The sequence below is a fragment of the Aythya marila genome (genome assembly GCF_965140915.1).
Source record: "Aythya marila genome assembly, chromosome: 3".
Classification (NCBI taxonomy): domain Eukaryota; kingdom Metazoa; phylum Chordata; class Aves; order Anseriformes; family Anatidae; genus Aythya; species Aythya marila.
In genome coordinates, this window is record NC_139044.1 from 32,340,088 (window position 1) to 32,359,738 (window position 19,651).

The following is a 19,651-nucleotide window of genomic DNA, read 5'->3' on the forward strand; positions in this document are numbered from 1 at the left end:
AATCATATTTACAGGTCACCGTGCATCTCCCTACTTTTCGTTTTATTTTTTCTCCACACCACGTAAACTAATCTGAGCTTGCTTTTTTTTGTTTGTTGCATTCACATCCAGCTTAAACTAGGAGTCTTTTGCTGTTTCCATTGAAAATTCTTCAGTAAGTGTAAATCTTTGTAATCCTCTCATGTAACTTCTCCTGTGGAACATAGGAGGCATCCCTTGCAAGAGAATGTTTCTCCAATGCTCATTTTCTTTGAACTTTTTCTTTGTGTATAATGTACCAGACCTTCAAATGAGTTTTACCTGCAGAGGTGTAGGAACAACCGCATTTGTGCTGATGTCATACCAAATGGCAGATCAGTTCTGCTATTAGTTACATTTGCAGCTAGCTAGAAAGGCAGTCATCGCATCCTTGTGTTTGTTGTAATTCTGATTGGAGATCAGACTCCAGGATACCTATATCCACATCAGGTGACCTGCCTTAATTCCATTTTCTCAATCCAAACAACATTTGCATGTTTCTGAGTTGCAGGGTTATGAAGTGAGACAGGAGATTTTCCAAGAAAAACCATAGAAACATCCAACTTACGAGAAAGCTCAGGAAATTCTTGATGTACATTCAGAAGACATAAAGACTATAGCAGGAAGAAGAAACAGATATGGACTGAGCTTTGGATGTAAACATTGTTCTAGCAAGTGCTTAACCATTTCCCTGTACACTTCTGAAAAGTGTGCTTGGGGAGCAGGAGACAGAAAGTCATTTTGGTTGGTATTCTTCATGCGTGTGTGGAAGTGTGTGTATGGAAGCAGAAGGAGAGAAAAAGGAAGCCTTTCACAGAACAGTTAGATCTGGTAGTAAAGTTGGAAGACAGAGACCTTTTGTATGTTGGTTTTTGTTCCCTATCCTTCAAAAATAGAATTCAGCTGGCCTAGGGATAACTTCAGGTTCCACATGAGACGTCTGTGGAGAATGGAGAGGGAAGTTGGATGTTTTGCTAACTAATGACACTTGCAAGAACCAAGATCAGAGGTAAGGCAGCCTCATTTTACCTGAATGTTACCTGTGTTGCCCTTTCCAGAAAAAGTAAGATGAACAAAGAGAAGCTGTGAAGTCTGAGGATATTTGCTTCGGGGAAATCGTTCTTTTTCCCATCATGACTTCTGGTCATACTGCCAGCTGAGTAAGCTGAGTCTGAGTATTTACTGAATGAAGGAAAGGAATAACCTTAGTTTATGGCTGGGAAGTAGCTGTGGTGGTTCTCTTTTGTTTTTCCAGCTAAGTGCTTTCTTTTAAAGGTGGGTAGGAGTAATAGGTGAAGAAAGGTACTGAAGTGTCTTGACATTTCTAATGAGGATAGTAACAAAATATTCTGAGCAGACAAGAAGCAATAGTTTTTGCAGTATTTAGGCAGAGTTGGACTGTTAGTTACAACTGTTACTTGCAACTGTGTTAGTTGCAAGTTAGCAGATGAATTTGTTTTGGGGGGAAAAAAAAATCACACAAGACTCTATTCGATATCCCTTTCCAGTAACTTCAGTGAAAAGAGACATTGTATAGTCCTTTTATTACAAACTATTCTTGGTTTTCTTTGTGTGGCTTTTAAAGTGCCATTGACAGGAATATGAGTTGTCTTCGGAGACAATTAAGAAGAGTTGTATACCACAGGATTGTCTGCTCTTTCCAAAGAGACAGGTTGCTGAATTTGGGGGATTCATGTTCACTTACATCTATTACTAGCATAGGAGTTAGCATAATACTGAAACTGATTAAATTTCGGCAAACACATTTCTGAGCTGAATTCTTGCCTTACATTAAAAATTATATAACACAATGTGAGGTACACCTGAGGTTTTTTTTCTTCACACACACATCCTTCCCCTCTCCTTATCCCCCAGAAATCCAAAGAAAGTCTGTTTTTGTGATGTGTTCTTTCCCATCATCCAGATGAAACAATCATTCCAGAAGGGTCTGCAGTCCCATGACAGGTTTGGAGGAACTGAACAAGATTTGAGACTGGAAAGTGAAATTGTTGAGGACTTGTGTAGGGGACTTGTTGGCAGTTAGCACCTCACCTGGGCATCTAACCTAGGTGCTTTAGCTAGGAACTCAGTCTTATTCATGAAGTCAATGCAACCTTAAGGTCTTAGGGAGCTCCTAAGGTTGATGGTTGTTCAAAATGATCTTTTGAAGGAAGTTTCCTATCACCTCAGACCTAGGGAGGCTAATTTCCAAGCTTTCCTGCCTGATTTTTATTTTTCATACATACAATGGAAATGGCCCAAAAGCCAGTTTTTGAGCTGACATAGCATCAGTTAAGGGTTGGAGGGGGGAGGAGAATAGCTGTTCTTTGCAAGATAGATATCAGAAGGAGTAGAGTTATTGCTTAAAAGCAATGCCATGAAGGAGAAATGCATTTAGAGTGACTGGAGGGATGGAACGTAAGGATTTCATTGGGTTGATGTTATCAGGAGCCTACCTATTTGCTGCAGAACATAGCATTTGAGTAAGATTAAAAAAAATAATGGAACATACAGTTAGTGAAAGTATGTTATCCTTCTCATACAGAGGAGTGGAATATTTTGTAAATATTATGAGAAGAAAATGTATTGTAGTTTCTCTTAGCTTGAGTTGATTATGCCAGCTACTGAATGATTTCTTTTACGTATTTATTCAGTATACCTCCAGATATGATAAATGGTAGATACGATAAATTTCAGAGTCAATCACTTGCAAACTGAGATTTAATGAGATACTTAAAAAATTAAAATTAAATTTAGATAAGTGCAATGTAATTGCTGCTGTAGTGAGTATAGCATTCATTTCTAAATCAGTCAGGTCTAATCTAAACAGTTTAACCAAGATTTTTTTTAAACATCTTTGCATACATTTTCCATCATAAAATGTGGAGAGACAAAAAAGTAAACTTGGAAAGACTTTTCATAGCTGCAGATGGTGGGGTAGGGCACTGTCCGTTGTGTGTGTGTGTACATATATCTTATGTAAATGTATAGAATGAATTCTTTGTTGCAAATATGTTCAGGTAAGTAAAACTGAAATTACTGATGTAAAAGAATCCCATTCAAACACAATAAAATATATAAAATTCCAAAAGTAAAATAAGTCAAATAGTGTCTTCCCATTTTAGTGGTCAATTGAACAAAAGGTACTCAGTATTTACAATGATGTAATGTTACAACTATAGTGCCAAGGCTACCAGACAAGACTAGACAAAGCAAATTTTAAGGATACCATTCTAATTAAACCAGTCCCTTGGTGTGGATCACTGATGGTGTTTTGGCCTTGCTCTTGACTTCTTAACATCAAGAGGTATTTCTAATGGCTGCGGCTAAGAGCTTTAAGCCCAACTCTGCTTGCAATCAGCTAACACCTGTTGCGGTGAAAAGCTATTTTAGTTGCACAGGCCCAAGATTACTTTTATAGACCGAAATAAACCCTTGTCATACACTTGAGCGAATAGCTTTAGACTTCAGAAAAAATATGCTGAATGTGTGGTCTAAACCAACAGAAATATATATGGAATATTAAAGTAATACTAGAAAATGGCACTGTGCATATGCTGATGTCTTGGCTGTTGCAGGAAAGTAAATCTTATCCTCTGTCACTTTAATACTTTCAGGATTTCTGCTTATCTCTGTGATTTACCTAACTGACAGTCAGATACGATTCATGTAAAAAGGAAGTAGCATTCAAATAACAGTAACTTGAAGAGACCTTACAAAATCAAAAGTGATCATGCGATTGACTCTGTAATGTGCTATCTTGACATAACTCATTAAAATCAATAAAAGGCGTAAAAAAAATACAGAACTTTTGCTAATGCATGTCATATAGACTCAAGCACTGTATAATTTTGTGTTTGTTACAGTGCAAAGGTCCTGGCTCAATATTGTAAAGGTGCCATGTAGAATTTATATTAGATACTGTTAGGCAAGAAAATATTTAAGACCTGACCAAGTAATAACACATTTTCCCCATTGAACATTGAAAGAGAAACAGTAACACGGGACTTGGAATAATGCCTGAAATGTAATTCATTTTAAGCGTCTAATACAAGTTGTGGTGTTTTCAAAGAAAATCTAAAGTCCTTGACTTGATAATTTTTGCCCAAAGACTGTTTGATGAATTAGGAATCTGTAACTCCAAAGGCTTGCATATTGTTATTTATTTAATTTAAAAAAAAAAAGAAAAAAAGGAAAAAAGGTGGGGTATTTGTACAAGCATTATGGACAAAGATGTGGTCAATTACCACCTAAAATTACTGTCCATTTAGTAAAGAAAAAATCAGAAAATTAAAAACCAATTGTTTTCATGTTGATGAAACAGTTTTAATTTGTAGGATGAATTGATAATATTTTTGTTTTTCTCATCCAAATCAGCCATAGAGTGTCTTTAAGTGTAGAATAGCATTTAATGTTGAGTGAAAGTGTGAAATTAAAAAATGCACCAAGGCATGTACAGCACAGGTTTGGATCTTCTCTGCTTTTCTACCTGTTAACCACCATGTATATCCAGCATTCTAAGGTTTATGGAAGCTTTGTGTTTTCTAAGTGTGAAAATACTACTTTCCTTGTTTGTTTCCTTTACCTTGTTCATGTCACTAAGGTCATAATTATGCCAAATAGGATTAGAATTTGTCAGGCATCATCTGGAGTGAGATCCTAATGTAATGTGTTTTCTTATCGGGCCTTAGAAAGACTGAAGGTATTCATAACTAATAAAATATGTCAGGAGAATATATGGACTTTTATCTTCTAACTTCTTGTGCCTAAAACAATCCTATTGTTTCTAGAAATTATTAGTTTATTTTGAAGGTTTAGCATCTTGACAAAAACGTGGTCATTTGTTCATATTAATAGGTCTTATCCAATTCAAGATACATGCAAATATTGAACTTTATCGATAATTATGAAGGTGTGGAGTTTGTAGGCACTTAAATTACCGCCCTAATTAGTGGTATAAAATCCAAAAATCATCATTTGGGAATGTTGTCTATGGTGCTAGTGGTTAGAGATGACAAGCTGCAATGAGAAGATGTTTTGAAATGATTACTTCAGCATCCTATTTGTTTGTTCTTAACCAGTGTTGTTTCGTCTTTTATGTAGTCACGATGTTTTATATGAATCAATGATTATACTATAGGATCTGTTAGCATAAGCTCTAATATACAAGGAGTGTGGTTGCTAGGCTAATATGCGTAATACTTCTTAATTCAGGTTTATGTTTTGCTGTCACCTTTTCCAACTCACTGTCTAAAACAAATTTTTATTTTTTATGTAAGATTATGTTTGAATTTTGAATGTGAAGTCAATACCTAGGCAATACTCTCAGAGAAATAGAAATTGTTATATATTTTATATAAAAGTTTATAAAACTGGGGAGAGTTTTTTCATCTGAACTTCAGATTATTCAAATTCAGTAAACTGATGGTTTATGAACTGGAGGAGCTCCCCTGCTAGTATCAAAAAAAACAGCCTTTCCAAAACAATGGTGTTTGCTTTTTGTATGGGATGAATTAGATAAGGATTCGCAGATAAGTGTTTTAATTAGTTTGAGGGTCAGATTTTAATGCGATTGTATAATGATATGTAAAGATAATTACATATGATAATTATATATTTTTTGATATATATAAGAATACAAATGATACACAACAATAGAGAGATCTTTGTGTATAATATCATGATGGGAAATAAAAAGAGGAAAAATCTTGGGTTAGCACTGATCTGAGGACAATGGTAGGTGGAAAACAAAGACTTATTCCAGTCTTTATTCAGCTTTCTGTGATTCTAAGTGCGTTGTTAAGTTTATTAGCAGTTACATCTCTAAGCATACAGAGTATGTGTACTGTGACAATTATGAAATAAAAGCTTCTGATTTAAGTGTAGATAAAAGAGATGAGTTCTTATTGGTTCTTGCTATGCAGCAATTTAGCAATTTTTTTTTTGCATTAAAATATTCGGTATAAACCATGTTCTGCACTTAAAAACAATCCTTTTGTCATATATTTAAATCAGGTTAAACATCACATACTTTTTCACATCCAATTAAAAATGTAAGCTACCTGTTGCATATTTAGGAAATAGTAATATATATTAGTTGTGTGTTATATTTTAAGGTTGTGTTATGCTCATAGTTCTTGTTTCTTCATAATTTCTGATCGCTAAATGATTAGTAAACTGTTGGCATAAGAATAAAACCAACAAGAGCAGTTTAACGTCTGTGAAAATTTAGTTTAGAGAGATTTGTGTTCATTGTTGATGTGTAATCAGATCTGCTTTTGATTCTGATTTATTTTTAAATCGTTGTGAATGAGATGCACACAGAATTGGTATGTGTGCTGGATTTGAATGGAAAAGCTACTTAGCCTGTTTCAACAACACAGAATTTTTTACATATTTATACACCAAGCAGAGCAGCAAAAAAAGGAGTTATATTGACTGGCTTGTTTTGTTGCTAAGTCATGGTTCTATTACTTCATTGTAATTTTTCTTATTTATTTTCTTATTTTATTATTTTATTTTCCTATTATTTAGCGTTTTTCTTATTCTCTTGCTATTTATGCTTTTCAGTACAATGTAAAAAGACACTGGTGTGGGAAACCACCTAGTCACAAATGTACTTTATTTTACTTCATAGTATTCTAATAGAATTACAGTTTAAAATCATAAATTCCATTTCAACCAGAAGCTGCCTGTACTACTGGGAATCATTGGCATTTGATCTGTGTTGATGGAGTGGCTGTATGAGTGAAGTGCCTGGAGAAGCTCAGCAGAGTTCTGAGTAGGTTATAAAATCACAGGAACTTCACCAAGAGTCTGATCTTTTCCTTGTACTGTTAAGAACACACAATAAAAGCAAAGATGTTCGTAGGTGTTTTCAGCAGTGCCTGCCTGAAGTATAGGGTTTTACAAATCACCAGCAGCATTGCGAGGGAGTTGAGTGTAGTAAAATGAATAAAGGTGGTGTAGATTTGGCACCCTGGTACATGAAGGCGAAAAGGTTGTAAAATTTGAGAAATGGGCTAGTATATTTCTGTTGAGCAGGCCAATTGAATTTTGCAGAGTACACTGGTCTTTTTCAGGGTACTTTGCTAAAGTGGAATTGTCTTAGCAAAGAGAAAATGTTGTTTAGTGCCTTTGTACTGGCAGGCCTTATAGTTCTGTGTATGTGGGGGACCTTAGACAAATTGTCTGTGTGCATAACTGCATGTTCCTTTAATTTCTAGTGTCTGAAAACTATGTTTAAGATTTAGCATTTTAAAGCTAAAACCAACTAAAAAAAAAAAAAAAAACCTAAAACTTTGCTAACCAGTTTTGCTAAAAGCTAAAACTTTGCTAACCAGTCAGCAAAGAAAATCATAGTCATACTCCTGTTTAGGTTGGAATGGGCCCCTGGAAGTCATTTGGTCCAACCTCCCACTTCAGGCAGCGTCAGCTTCCCTTGCTCAGTGCCTCATTTCAGTTGACTCGTGGATCTCTCTCTCTGAGGACGAAGACTCCAGAACTTCTACAAGCAACCATTCCTGATGTTGTCACTGTGAATTTATTTTCCTCACATAATCAGAATTTCCCATGTTCCAACTTTTATCATTTGCTTCTTGTTTTTTTCATTTGTGACCTCAGTGAAGAATATGGCTCCTCTTTACTTCTGCATTATGCAGTTGAATGCCGTCTCTGATTCCTGCCTTAGCCCTTGCCTTCTTAAGGCGCCCAGTGGGGAGGCCAGTATAAATGCACACCTTTTGTGTATGTTCTCCTTGCATTCAAATTTAGTGAGGGGTTCCTTGTTCACTTGCATTGGCCATCTGTCACACCTGCTCAGCTTTCTGTGTATTGGAGTGGACCCTCCTACTTTTTATATCTTCTTTGAAGGTCATCCAGCCCTCTTGTCCTGCAGGGATGCTGTGCTTCAGTCTCGCTATGGGTGCTACTAAACAGATCCCTCAACATGCTGAGATCTGCTGCCTTGAAGCCTGTAATGTTGCTGTTCATCTTGATCGTTTTTCTCAGGGTCATAGACTCTGATCTCCTGGTCTTTGCAGGCAAGGCTGACATCAGCTTTTACATCTGCAACAAGTTCTTCCTTATTTGTGAATAGCAAGACCAATATTTCCCCTCGGCAGCTGCAGCAGTTCTGTGTTCTTATGATTAAAAAAAAATACATCTAGCTTAACGAACAGATTATTGCAGCAAAACTTCTGAAATTTTGTTGATTGATCTTCTGTGCTTTTTTGTGGATTGTTTCTACTTCATGTAATTAGATACTGTCTGAGTGTCTCACACTGTCACAAATTAAGATGATTTTCTTTAGCAACTTTACATGCTGAAGGACTAATTCTTAACCCACATAAGTATAGTCATTGGTTAGTCTGAAAAAAAAAAAATCTAATTGTCATTCTAAGGACGTGTCTCAAAACTAGCATTCTTTTTGCTTCTCTCAAAGCTCAGCCTTGCCTTAAACTTAGTTTCTTAAACTAGCTCAGTACTATAAGCAGAGATACTGTAAATATTGTGTGATACAGAACAAGAGCCTCTAAGAACACACTTTTAGAATATGTAAACTTTTAGAATATGCAATTAATTTAAAATACAAAGGCACTTTCAATAGCTTATCGTTTCTGTACTCCGTCAAAATTGACTTCTGATAGCATACAGAAGCAACCTGCAGGTCTCTGAGAAAAATAGAGATAGATGTAGACAGGTGCTGGCTTCCGTCCTCATTAAATTAATCTATAAGGTCCTCAGGTTAAGTCATTCTGTTTAGCCAAGCTAATCAAATGTGCTCATCCTTATATAGCCTGTTACCTATGGTTTATCAGATGAAATTCAAAGGTATAGGAGCTTTGGAGGCACCTGCATGGCTTAAGGATTTCTGTCACTTGAACTAAGCCATGCAGGTGTCTGTAGGACGGTTACAAACCTGATCACTGTGGTAGATCCAACTGTTAAAAGCAACCTGTTTTCATCAGAGATCCATCTGTACAGCAGAATCCAGCAAATCGTTTCATCAGCTCAGCTAAGTTGGAAAGATGCTGTGTGAGGAGTGAGAGGGCAAAAGGTAATGAAGAGATAAGGGAACATCTGAAGTTTGCGTTGTTGCATAAAACCACTTTTAACTACAACTTTAATTTCTGGGAGTTTTCTTTTAACAAAAAGAGCAAATGTGCTTGCCAAATTCCTGTCCTCAGGGGAGGATCCTGCTTTTTTTCTTTAAAGTACAATGAAGCAAGCAGATAAAATACAACAAAGTAAGTAGGGCTGAACTTCTAAGTTTCATGCATCCACAAACAAGAGTTTTGTCTTTGGATTTTACTGTTAAAAGCATCTTTCTATATGTAAGAAAAATAACCGTGGTCTCGTGCTCTGCTAGCAATTTGAAATAGTTTCATACATTTCATGCAACTATGTTCCTGGGCAAAGTTTCCTGTGCATAATTTGTTACAGAATTGCAAGAAGTGTCTTTTATGAAATAGATGTGTTATTGAAAATACTTTAGGTTAAAGAAACTCTTCAACAATGTTGTCTTTTTTTCTTTTTTTTTTTTCAGTTCATCTTACCTTTAGAAATTAAAGCAGCAAATTCTTTGGATCATACCTTGGAAAACAAAATCAAATTCTCTTTGTTCTCACAGTAACTTTCTTCCCCATATTTTTAGGATTGTATTCAATGGAACTGATGTCAAAAATTGCCAAAGCATCTTCTGCTGTATACTTAGAAACAAATTAAGCACTTACAAGGTAGCTTTCAGCAAGAGTCCTTCACCAGAGATGAACAGATATGTTTACAAAGCAACTGAAAGAAGCAAGAACAGCAAGCTTGTTCTCACCTTAGTCATGTTCTCCTCACCAGTTTTGTTAATGTACTCACCTGACTATTGTGTATTAGATAGGTTGTTGAAAAGAAGCCACAATATTTTTCTCTTCTTACAGAAAATCATAGAATGAGTTACAAAGTTATCACCTTGCCTTTGCTTATGTTGAAGAACTAAAGTTTCCGTGGTAATTATCAGGATGATTTCATGAAAATTACCATGTCATGATATGCTTGGCTATGTGAAAAGGGACTAATTAATACAAATTAATCCATGTAATTTGGAAACCATAACTATGTATGGCTTTTTGGAAAAACAAACAACAAAGCTGCTGAAGTACATTAACTGAAACCGGTAATGAAAAGAAATTAAGGAGGGATTTTTTTAAATATCTCTTAGTGTTTTCTCTGTGTTTTGTTCATTTAAAATTTAAAATATCTTGGCAAATGCCAGAGCGAATCTAAGCTAAAGGCCATTTTTTTGGAGGGAATGAGAGGACAATGGAAGAGAGCAACCCTTATGGTGCCTCATGCCTATGCCTTCAATTAAGCTGTTTCACCACATCTTGGCAATTGGATCAATGAGCAGAATGGTTTTGGTTCAGCAATGGACTGATTTGCAGATTCTTGTGAATTCCACAACTGGTTGCAATTAGAAGTTCTTGGAGTTTGAAAGTCTGCTCTCAAATGGTAGCTCTGTCATAGCAATTGTAGTAGTTTGCTAGGTTACTGATACTTTCACAGAATCACAGAATTTCTAGGTTGGAAGAGACCTCAAGATCATCAAGTCCAACCTCTGACCTAACACTAAACCATATCCCACTAAACCATATCCCTAAGCTCTACATCTAAATGTCTTTTAAAGGCTTCCAGGGATGGTGACTCCACCACTTCCCTGGGCAGCCTATTCCAATGTCTGACAACCCTTTCGGTAAAGAAGTTCTTCCTAAGATCCAACCTAAAACTACCCTGGCACAACTTAAGCCCATTCCCCCTCGTCCTGTACGTTTCATCGGTGCGTAAGATGTAAGAATAGAAGAATAGGCTTATTTGAAGCGTAGATTTGTAAAAACGAGAAAAAATCAGAAATCATTCAAATTATTTAGTACTATGGTTACCAGGGATCATCTTGGGCTTCTCATCTAGCATCTCTAATAAATGCATGTAACATGTTCCTGGCTTAATTCCTTCGGCAAATCCTACTTTTGTAAACAGCAGATGGGGTCATTGAGAAGCATTGCTCTAAACAACCTAGACCTGTAAGTCATGACAGACTAATACAGACTTATCTATCTGCCCTTCAGAAGACTTTACTTCTGTTTGGTTTGTCGGCTGTAGATTATGTAGTATTGTGGGGGAACTAATGCTGCTCAGTGTGTGCCCAGTTTCCCAAAGCTCCGTGGTTTACTTCTCTACTTCACCTTGAATGTTGCATTCCTGGTTTTAAGCTTCAGGCTGATTTCTGCGTTTTCAGTTTCCTTAAAACCAAATATTTTACCTTTACAAATAATACACGTGTACATTTGTATTTGTATACGTACCTATCAAACACCAATGGCACAAGTTTCCTTGAGGATCCTTGCGAACTTGCCCTGAGTTTTGTATAGGCATTGCAATTCATGCAACAGTACTTTCCCTGTTTCTCGAACAGAAAGCTATGGGAGAGTGCATCACGTCTCGGTTAAATTCTGATGTACTGTATACAGTATTCTGAATACTGATGAGGATGAGTAACGATACCTGAGAGTTAGCCTGGGTTTGGCAGAGCTGTTATGACTGGGTTTAGTCTTGGTGTCATTTGAAATATACTACTGTCTCACAATTCAGTTATTACTTGCCATTTTTGTCCTTACATAATAACGGGGATATTATAAAGGTTATTACACAGTAACAGTATGCTCTTCCAAGTCTTAATAACAAAGCAGTTAGTATACACTTTCATTATGTAACAATGATATATTGAATGACATTTTCTGTTTTGTATAATATTTTAGTAGTATTCTCCTTTTTACACTTTGAAATGATGAATAAGAAGATAAAAAGTATTCTTGTTTGTAGGAAAAATATGGAGAAAAATTGGAGTAATGACTCTTCCTATCAGAAAACATAACATTCGGTGCAGAAAATGTTGCATAACCTTATATTCTTTCCTTTCTGCTCACCCATCTATTTTTCCTGCTTTTTCTGTTTCTATATTTTATTGGTCTTTCCCTAAAATAAGAACAAAGATGACTTGTGAAGATCCTCAGCAGTGTGTTTAAGAACAAAAACTATTTTACAATTTTTTATCTGCCTTTGGTACAGAACAATAAACTTTCAGATCTGTTGATGAAACTTTCATAATCTTGATTTATTTTTTTCTCTCTTCCGCATGTTTTATTTTAAATTGTAGTCTCACTAATCAAGTCTAGATTTAGATGGAAATAAAAAGCTTTGGGACTGACAGGAAACCATTGTCTAGCATTTATAGAGACTTCAGGTGGTAAATTAAAGCTTGCTTTGTTACTCGCGCATATTCTGATATTCTGAAATTCTTTAAAGTCCTCAAGTGTAAATATTGTGTCCCTTACTGTGTTGTATCTGTGCTGCCTTAAATGTTAGGATTAGGCAGTGAAAAGTTGAGTATTTGAGTTCTGGCATAAGACTGAGTTCAATATAAGTATCATTACAAGTGTTCTTTTAACCAAAAAGTAGGCAAGTTTCTCATTGTCCTAGGCTGTTACAGCATTGGTTTTCTGTTGTTTGTTTTGTCTTTACATCAATAACATTGTTAGAGAATTTCTCTTTCTTTCATAACTGTAAAGCAGGTATGCCTTACATTTTGTTTTCTATGAATGAATACCTTTAAAAACCAGGTTCCTTACTCAGGGTCAGAGTGTCATTGCTCCTGCAGAGGAGTGAACTGTAACTACCTCTGCCTCTTTTCCATTCGGTTTTTCTTTTCTTTCTCCTCTTTCCCCATATGATTTTTATACGCACATCATTTATAGCACAATGGTCTAAATAACTGTCTGGACGCCAGTGTCAGAGGTACACACAGAAGCTGAGGAGAGGCTTTCCTGACCTGATGCACTGGCCTTGTGCCATGTTGGGTGGCATGGACACAGGGACTTTGTTTGTGCTGGCTGGGAGAGTGAACCAGAGTGAGGGGACATGTGCTCTGGTGCCGGTAAAGAGATGTATTTGGGCCTGAGCAGCAATGTCTGCAAGAGCATTATTCATTGAGCACTTCAGTTTTCATCATTTTTTTTTTTTTGAGAGATATTGTGTTTATGTGAAAAATAATATCAAGGTCTATCACCATGTAGCAGAGAACAAAGTTTTTTTAGTGGCCACCTGGAATGGGCCACGGAAGAATGAGCTCAGAAACCAGGGTCCTGTGTTAGAAATGCCCTGGCTGCTTCCTGCAGTGGAGGATTTGTCTCAAGTAAACAGAAAGTAGGTAGCAGATTGAACTTCCCAGGATGAGACAGAAGAGATTTGAACCATTTAAGAGATTTACTCATTGCAATTTATACAAGGGCACTTGAAAAAGTGTGTGGAGTGTAGAACGTTGTTATTACATTCCCCTCAGCACAGGCAGGATGGTATGGAAGCCTTTGGGTACTTAACACTGTAAGGCTGACTAGAAGTGATGGAAGAATTTGTTCAGAGGTTGTAGGTCACAAGAGGAAGGGTCAGTTGACGTTGAGGTATCTAGTGGTACGTGCATTCATACTGCATTCATTATGCTTTCATTTGCTATTGCGTCTTTCATTCCCAATGTAATTTTGCTTGGAGAGAATTTGCTTTAGCTTGTTTCTTTCATATTTCTTTCCTGCAAAAACACTAGGGGAAAAGCAAACAGATATATTACATTATCACAGAAATTTATGAGGCATTTCACACAAACCAGCAAAGCATACTTCTTAATGCATTAGGAGGTCTTTGAGAGGAAAGAATAAAACCACTGGGGCTCCTTCTCCAGTCTACAAATATCTATAGGCAAATTTCTTTTCTCAGTGAAGCTGGATCGTATTTGTAATGTCAATAAAATTAGTGAGGAAGTTTCCCTGCTGTCTCCCTTTTCAAAGTAAATATCTAACAGAAGTTTTGGTATACAGTGTCTGAAACTGTTCTGGAAAGAATCCAGGCTATCTGTACAGTATTAAGGGATATCAAGTTATATTGGCTACATAACTCTTCTTGGGCTTTTGTAAAAATTAGTGGTTGGAGTTGGCATCAAGTTCCTGGCAGCAGGGCAGGGCTTTCAAAGAGAGAACTTGCCATATATTTAGCAAAGCTTTTTTACCTAGACTATTCCCTGTACATTTACTACATATCAAAAAAATCTTGCTGTTATTCTCAAGACACAGCAAATTCTAACTTTATTAACGTTTGTGAGATTCATAGCAAGTTCAGCTAATGTAATATGGAGGTGCTGTTAGTGCAGGTGTTGGAGTACCTGATATATGAGGACAGCCTGAGAGAATGGGTTTTGCTCAACCTTAAGAGGAGGTCTAAGGAAGAGGTCTCAGTACTGTCTGTAACTATCCAACAATTAGGTGTAGAGAAGGCTGTGCCAGACTTCTCGGTATCAAATTCTATATATTACTTTCATTTTGAGTAGCCACTTTAATTTATGCCATTTAATCTGTCCCCTTTCTTCAGTATGCACCATATGGGTACTTGTACGCACAGCGTTGCAGTAGCTGAGGAGAAAATAGTTTTTGATGGCTTCCATTTCCATTGAAAATAGATTAATGTAATCTGTACAGCACTAAATTCATCAGTACTGCAACCACGTATTTGACTTTCAGAATAGGAAACAGAATTCATGCTTGAGAACACGGTTAAAAGCCTAACTTTTTTCAGTGTTTTTTTTTTTTTTTTTTTTTTTTTTTTTTTCAGATGAATTAATGAATCATTTAAATTGCTGTTTTTCTTTGCAGTGTTTGCTCTCTCAGCCAAAGTTCTGGGCCATTCAAACTTCAGCTTTACTTCTTCGGACCAAGCTTGAGAAAGGAAGCACTCGTAGAATGGAACGGGCAATGAAGCAAACTCAGGTAAGGCTTCTGAGCTGCCTTGACCCTGACCTGAATGCTTAAGTTAGGAATACGGGTTCTTTGTGTATTGAATGGAGATGGGCAGGAGTTAAGAGCTTCTGCAGTTCCTCTCTAAACAGTAGTGAGCCAAGACTTCTAATTATGCCTCTGGATTAGATGCATAAACTACAAATCCTCGTATTTCTGCCAGTCCTCAGACTAACTTGTATATTTATAGGTGAAAAATGGTCATTTTCTTTCCAAAACATTAAAGTTTCAGAAGATTGAAATTAAAATCTGTTTTCTTACCTCAGTTTTCTAATTTCTATGATATCTGAGGAGTATTTTATGTGAGAGATCATAAGTTTAAAGCTCCTACTGCTATCTTAAAATATTTCTTATTGAAGTAAATCTGTAGGAAAAAAACAAACTTGCAAATGGTCACTCACTGTGAGAACAGAAAAATACATTTGTGATTACAGCTGCAATTTTGATTTACTGTTTTGATGTGGTACTTAGTATTTGCATTGCATGTTTGAGGTGGTGATTAAATAATCTTGCTCTGAACATAGATAACATCCGTTTTCAAGTAAAAATAATAAAAAATCAATCTGAAATTTATCAGCTAGTATTTAAGAAATAAATTTTTCAAAGGAAAAATCTGTAGGCTATATGAACATATTTTTCTTTGTGTGACAGAGTTTTGTTAGCCATCTGTCATCTTTATCCTGTTTAGTCTTGTTGTCACATGAACAGCAGGCATTAATATGTGTCAGTCAGGGAACAATCTTGCTGACTAAGACGGCCAGGAATGTACAAATTTAACCATCATAGTACTGTGCAATTAAATCCTGTAAAGCTGATGTTTCATTTCAAATCATTATTTATGCATGGACCTTTGAAGGAGTGCAGCTTGGATGTGTTGCTGCATTTTTATTCTGCTGAGGAGGACATAGAGTTGCTATAGTGGAATTTCCCTAAGGTCAGCAGGAGATGTCAAGGAAGCCAGGATTCCAAGTCTGGGAGAAGATGTAGCATCTGGTGGCATTTGGGAAGTGATCTCAGGATCCTTGATGCCCTAATCCATAAAGCAGTTGGAGCATATCCAACATATTTTGTCTAGCTTGATAAACCTGAGTACTGGAAGCTATTACACCATACAGCTTGACATTCTCATGATGGAAATCTTCGGAAGGGCTTATCATTCTTAGTATGTTTATCTGAATTCATCATGTGTTGCAACTGCAATAATGCAAAGGATTTGATAAGCATGCACTGTGACGTTCTGAGACACAACCTCACTACAGACATTTAATATGTGATTTTAAACACTATCTTGAATCCTTATATGTTTATGTTTTCTTTCATCTTTCTCTAGATGTTTGAATACAGTGACATATTTGTGTTGATTTGATTACAGTATGAAGCTCAGTTTCCAAAAACAGAAGTTGTATAAGGATTGATCTGTGCTAAATTAATCAAATAACTTGAATAACTTTCCATTTAAGGTTTTCATTCTTGAGTTCTGTCGGATCAGTTTTTTTTTTTTAATATAAATTCTAAGAATCTTTAAGGAATCAGAAAATGAAGGCTGACTGTTTAATGTTGTTTTTCATCCATAATACAAGTTTGATAAATTGTCTTCATAAAGATGTATAAGTATTACCTGAAGAGCTAGCTAGTTCTGTATGTAGTTATCAGTAGAATACATATTTTAAAACCCCAGGAGTTTCATGCAAGTAGTTATTTCTCTTTTTATCAAAAAGATTTGATGTGGAAAACTGTGCAAGAGAAAAGGGCAAGTTAAGCCAAGCTTGGAAGGTTGTCAAGAGGCAGATATACATATGGTTGGACCACCCCCATTCTTCACAATATTTGCCTTTTAATTAACTACTAGAATTGTTTTAAGACAGCTTGAATAAGAAGTGGTGAACAGAATTGTTTAAGTAGCTTTAGGGTCACGCGAAGTGTGTGCGTGGACCATTACAAACTCTTACTGGAGCTGGGACTGTCCTCTAGGCCTCTCCTACCATTATTCTTCCCCTCCCCATTTCCGCTGCCATATACCTGCTTTAGGTTTGGTTTACTCTGGACCTCCATATCCTTCTAACCAACTGGTCTGACATACAAGCAGCTTCCCAGTGATAAAGCAAGCCAGGCTACATATGCATCATTTCAGTTGCTTTTTTGCCAAATAAATTACTTTAGGGCTATGTGTTTTGTGGACCTGGCTATCTTTGTTTAACTTAATTAGTTCAAAATAATTGCAGCTATTTTTGAAAGGAGGGTACATGGGTTGAATATAGCTGCCACACTCCAAGTATTAGATATATCACTGCTTTGTTAAAAAGCTTTTACCAAATGATTATGTAAATACCTTTTCTAATTGGAAGTCTTCAAAAGGAACTGGCCTGAGTACTTTCAAAACCTTTCTGATTATGTTCAAAGTGTGAAGTACAGATAATGTAGACTTTGGAACCACCATAGATTTTAAAATAATTATTCTGGGTACTCTGGAATGTGCATCAGCTAGTAGCTGACTGGAAGTCAGGAAGAGAGATTTTTTTCTTAACGTTTTTCTGGATGCTGCTGGCCATCTCTGTCCAATTTTTGCCTAAATGAGATTTGTATCCACGAAAATAAGGTTAAAGTTTTTTTTTTTTAAATTAGTACTTTTTTCAACCATTTTTCTAAGAAAAAGAAACAGCATTCAAGAGCTAAACCAGAGTTCTCTTACTTTCCGCTAGAATATTTAATCATGACCAGTACGGCATATATTGACGTCTGGATCAAAGTACTGCCAACCAAAATGTGCTTCTGGATACAGCACAATTAAAAAAAAAATAAAATAAAATTGGGTGGTAGTTGGCTTTTTTTTCCATATGGATATATTTGAGGGAGGGTTAAGTGCTAGGATGGAAAGAAAGGAAAGGGGTAGGTAGAGAAAACAGGAGGAAAAAGTGAAAAGTGGTAGTTTTTGATAAATTGCTCTCAGCATAAGCAGGATCCTGGCATTTCTACATCAGTTTTGGGATCTTCAGCTACCTCCTATTGTAAGAAAGTAATTTAGAAACTATTAATAATGGAAAATAGGTTGGAACAAGCTGTTAAACCACAAGATACTGCTAAAAGTGCAGCCAGAGCTCAAGTAATAGAATGGGAGATAAAAGGGGAGTTTTGAGTGGTCTAGCAGATCGTTTTTTTTTTTTTTTTAATGGAGAGAGAGAGAGAAAAGAGGGAAGATCACTCAAAAAATTAAAAGTTTAGCACACGTAAAGGAAAGCATCCCACTGTAGTTTCTTGATATGTGAAATAAGAGCGCTCTTTCATGTTGATGATTTCTTAAATTTTTTTAAGAATGAAGCAAAATGAATGAAAAGCTTTGTGCTGAGTATAACGGTGGGGTGGAAGCAAGTCCATCGTTACTCAGGCAGCAAGAGAGGTGAAGGTGCTGTGTGCCTGGTATACCAGTAGCCTACTGTAACGTATCCTACAGTGACTTGTTACAGCTGCTTCCTGCAGTTTAATCCATGTGGTTACACTGGCTACCTCGATGCTTGGAGCTTTTGTCAGCTTATGTGCCTCGTTTCTGATTGTATTTTCAAGTGCTAGCTGCACCTGGCGATAACATGCCTGTGAGCCAATCGCTCAGTTTTCCGAAGGCGCAATACGATGTAGGTGATATTTCATACGGTTCTCTCGCTTGCTTTTCTTGGCAGCAAAGGAATTTGCCTGTTAGTGGGGGAGAAATGTGTCTTGAAAGGGTGTTTTTAATAAGACTTCAGGAGAGCAGGGAGCAGACTAGCAATATTATAGGCTAATCATTATGTCTTAAGATTGAAAGGTCACATGAGAGCTTGTTTTATATCCTTAGTCATACACAGATGTATGTGGTTGGGAATTCTGTGTCAACTGCTCGGTAATTTTCACTTAAATTATACTTCAGAGTGTCATTTTCTCAGCAACAAATGTTTTTCTGTGTGTATCTAAATGGGAAATAATGATTTTTTTGGTTTAAATTGTTCTTACCAGAAACATGCTGTAGTTGGTGTGCAGTTACTTCAAATCTGAAAAGAGTTGAGTATACCTTTATGGAAAGAAAAGCCAGTATAGATCTAACAGAACTGTCATCTTGTGCTCTATGAGGCACAACTTGCCCAAATGCAACTTTATCGTTTCATTATTTTCATGCTGATGGTCTTTAAATAGTTATGCAAGAAAGTTGTGCCATTTATCATAGTAATAATATCCTTTTTTCTTTCAAAACTTAAATGTTGCCTCCTTGCCAACTTGCTCCCCGTGCTTTGCTTTATTTGGCAGTTCTTCGACGTTGGATAAATTCAACGTTTAAGGGAAGAGCTCAAAAAAAGAGGAGGGAGCAGCCTTCCTCCCACTAGACAACTGATCTAGAGAGGTTTGAGGCTAACACAATTTCTCCACTTTTTCTGCTTCTTAAATATTTCTGATCAGGTATCAAACCAGTATAGAGAGATTTTAAGTATGACCAAAGGAATGACAAGACTTGCATGTTCAGCTAAACTATTAGGTGACTACACTGGGAGTTCCTCCTCTTTGACCACCTCTTGTACTCTGTTAAGTGAGATTTTAATAGTTGCTTTTAGCTGTGTATTGAATGGGAGAGGGGAGGAAAGGAGAAAAATAGACGTGAAAAATGTAGGTAGTAAATTTGTTTTACATGACATTTCTAATAGGAGGTTCCTGGAATCTGAGAAATACTCTGGTGAACCAAGAGATTTACCTCGCTCTCTTTGGGAAGATAATAAGTGGAAGAGACACCT

At 36.4% G+C, this 19,651-nt stretch overlaps 1 protein-coding gene across 2 annotated transcripts in view; it reads left to right on the top strand.

Annotated features, from left to right (window-relative positions):
- The window catches only part of TTC27 (tetratricopeptide repeat domain 27), a 112,103-nt gene that overhangs the window by 43,545 nt on the left and 48,907 nt on the right, over positions 1-19,651 (top strand). For both annotated transcript variants that reach the window (XM_082755952.1, XM_082755953.1), the window contains exon 10: positions 14,760-14,873. In XM_082755952.1, coding sequence (XP_082612078.1) covers positions 14,760-14,873 — 114 coding nt within the window. The remainder of the gene's footprint in view (positions 1-14,759; positions 14,874-19,651) is intronic.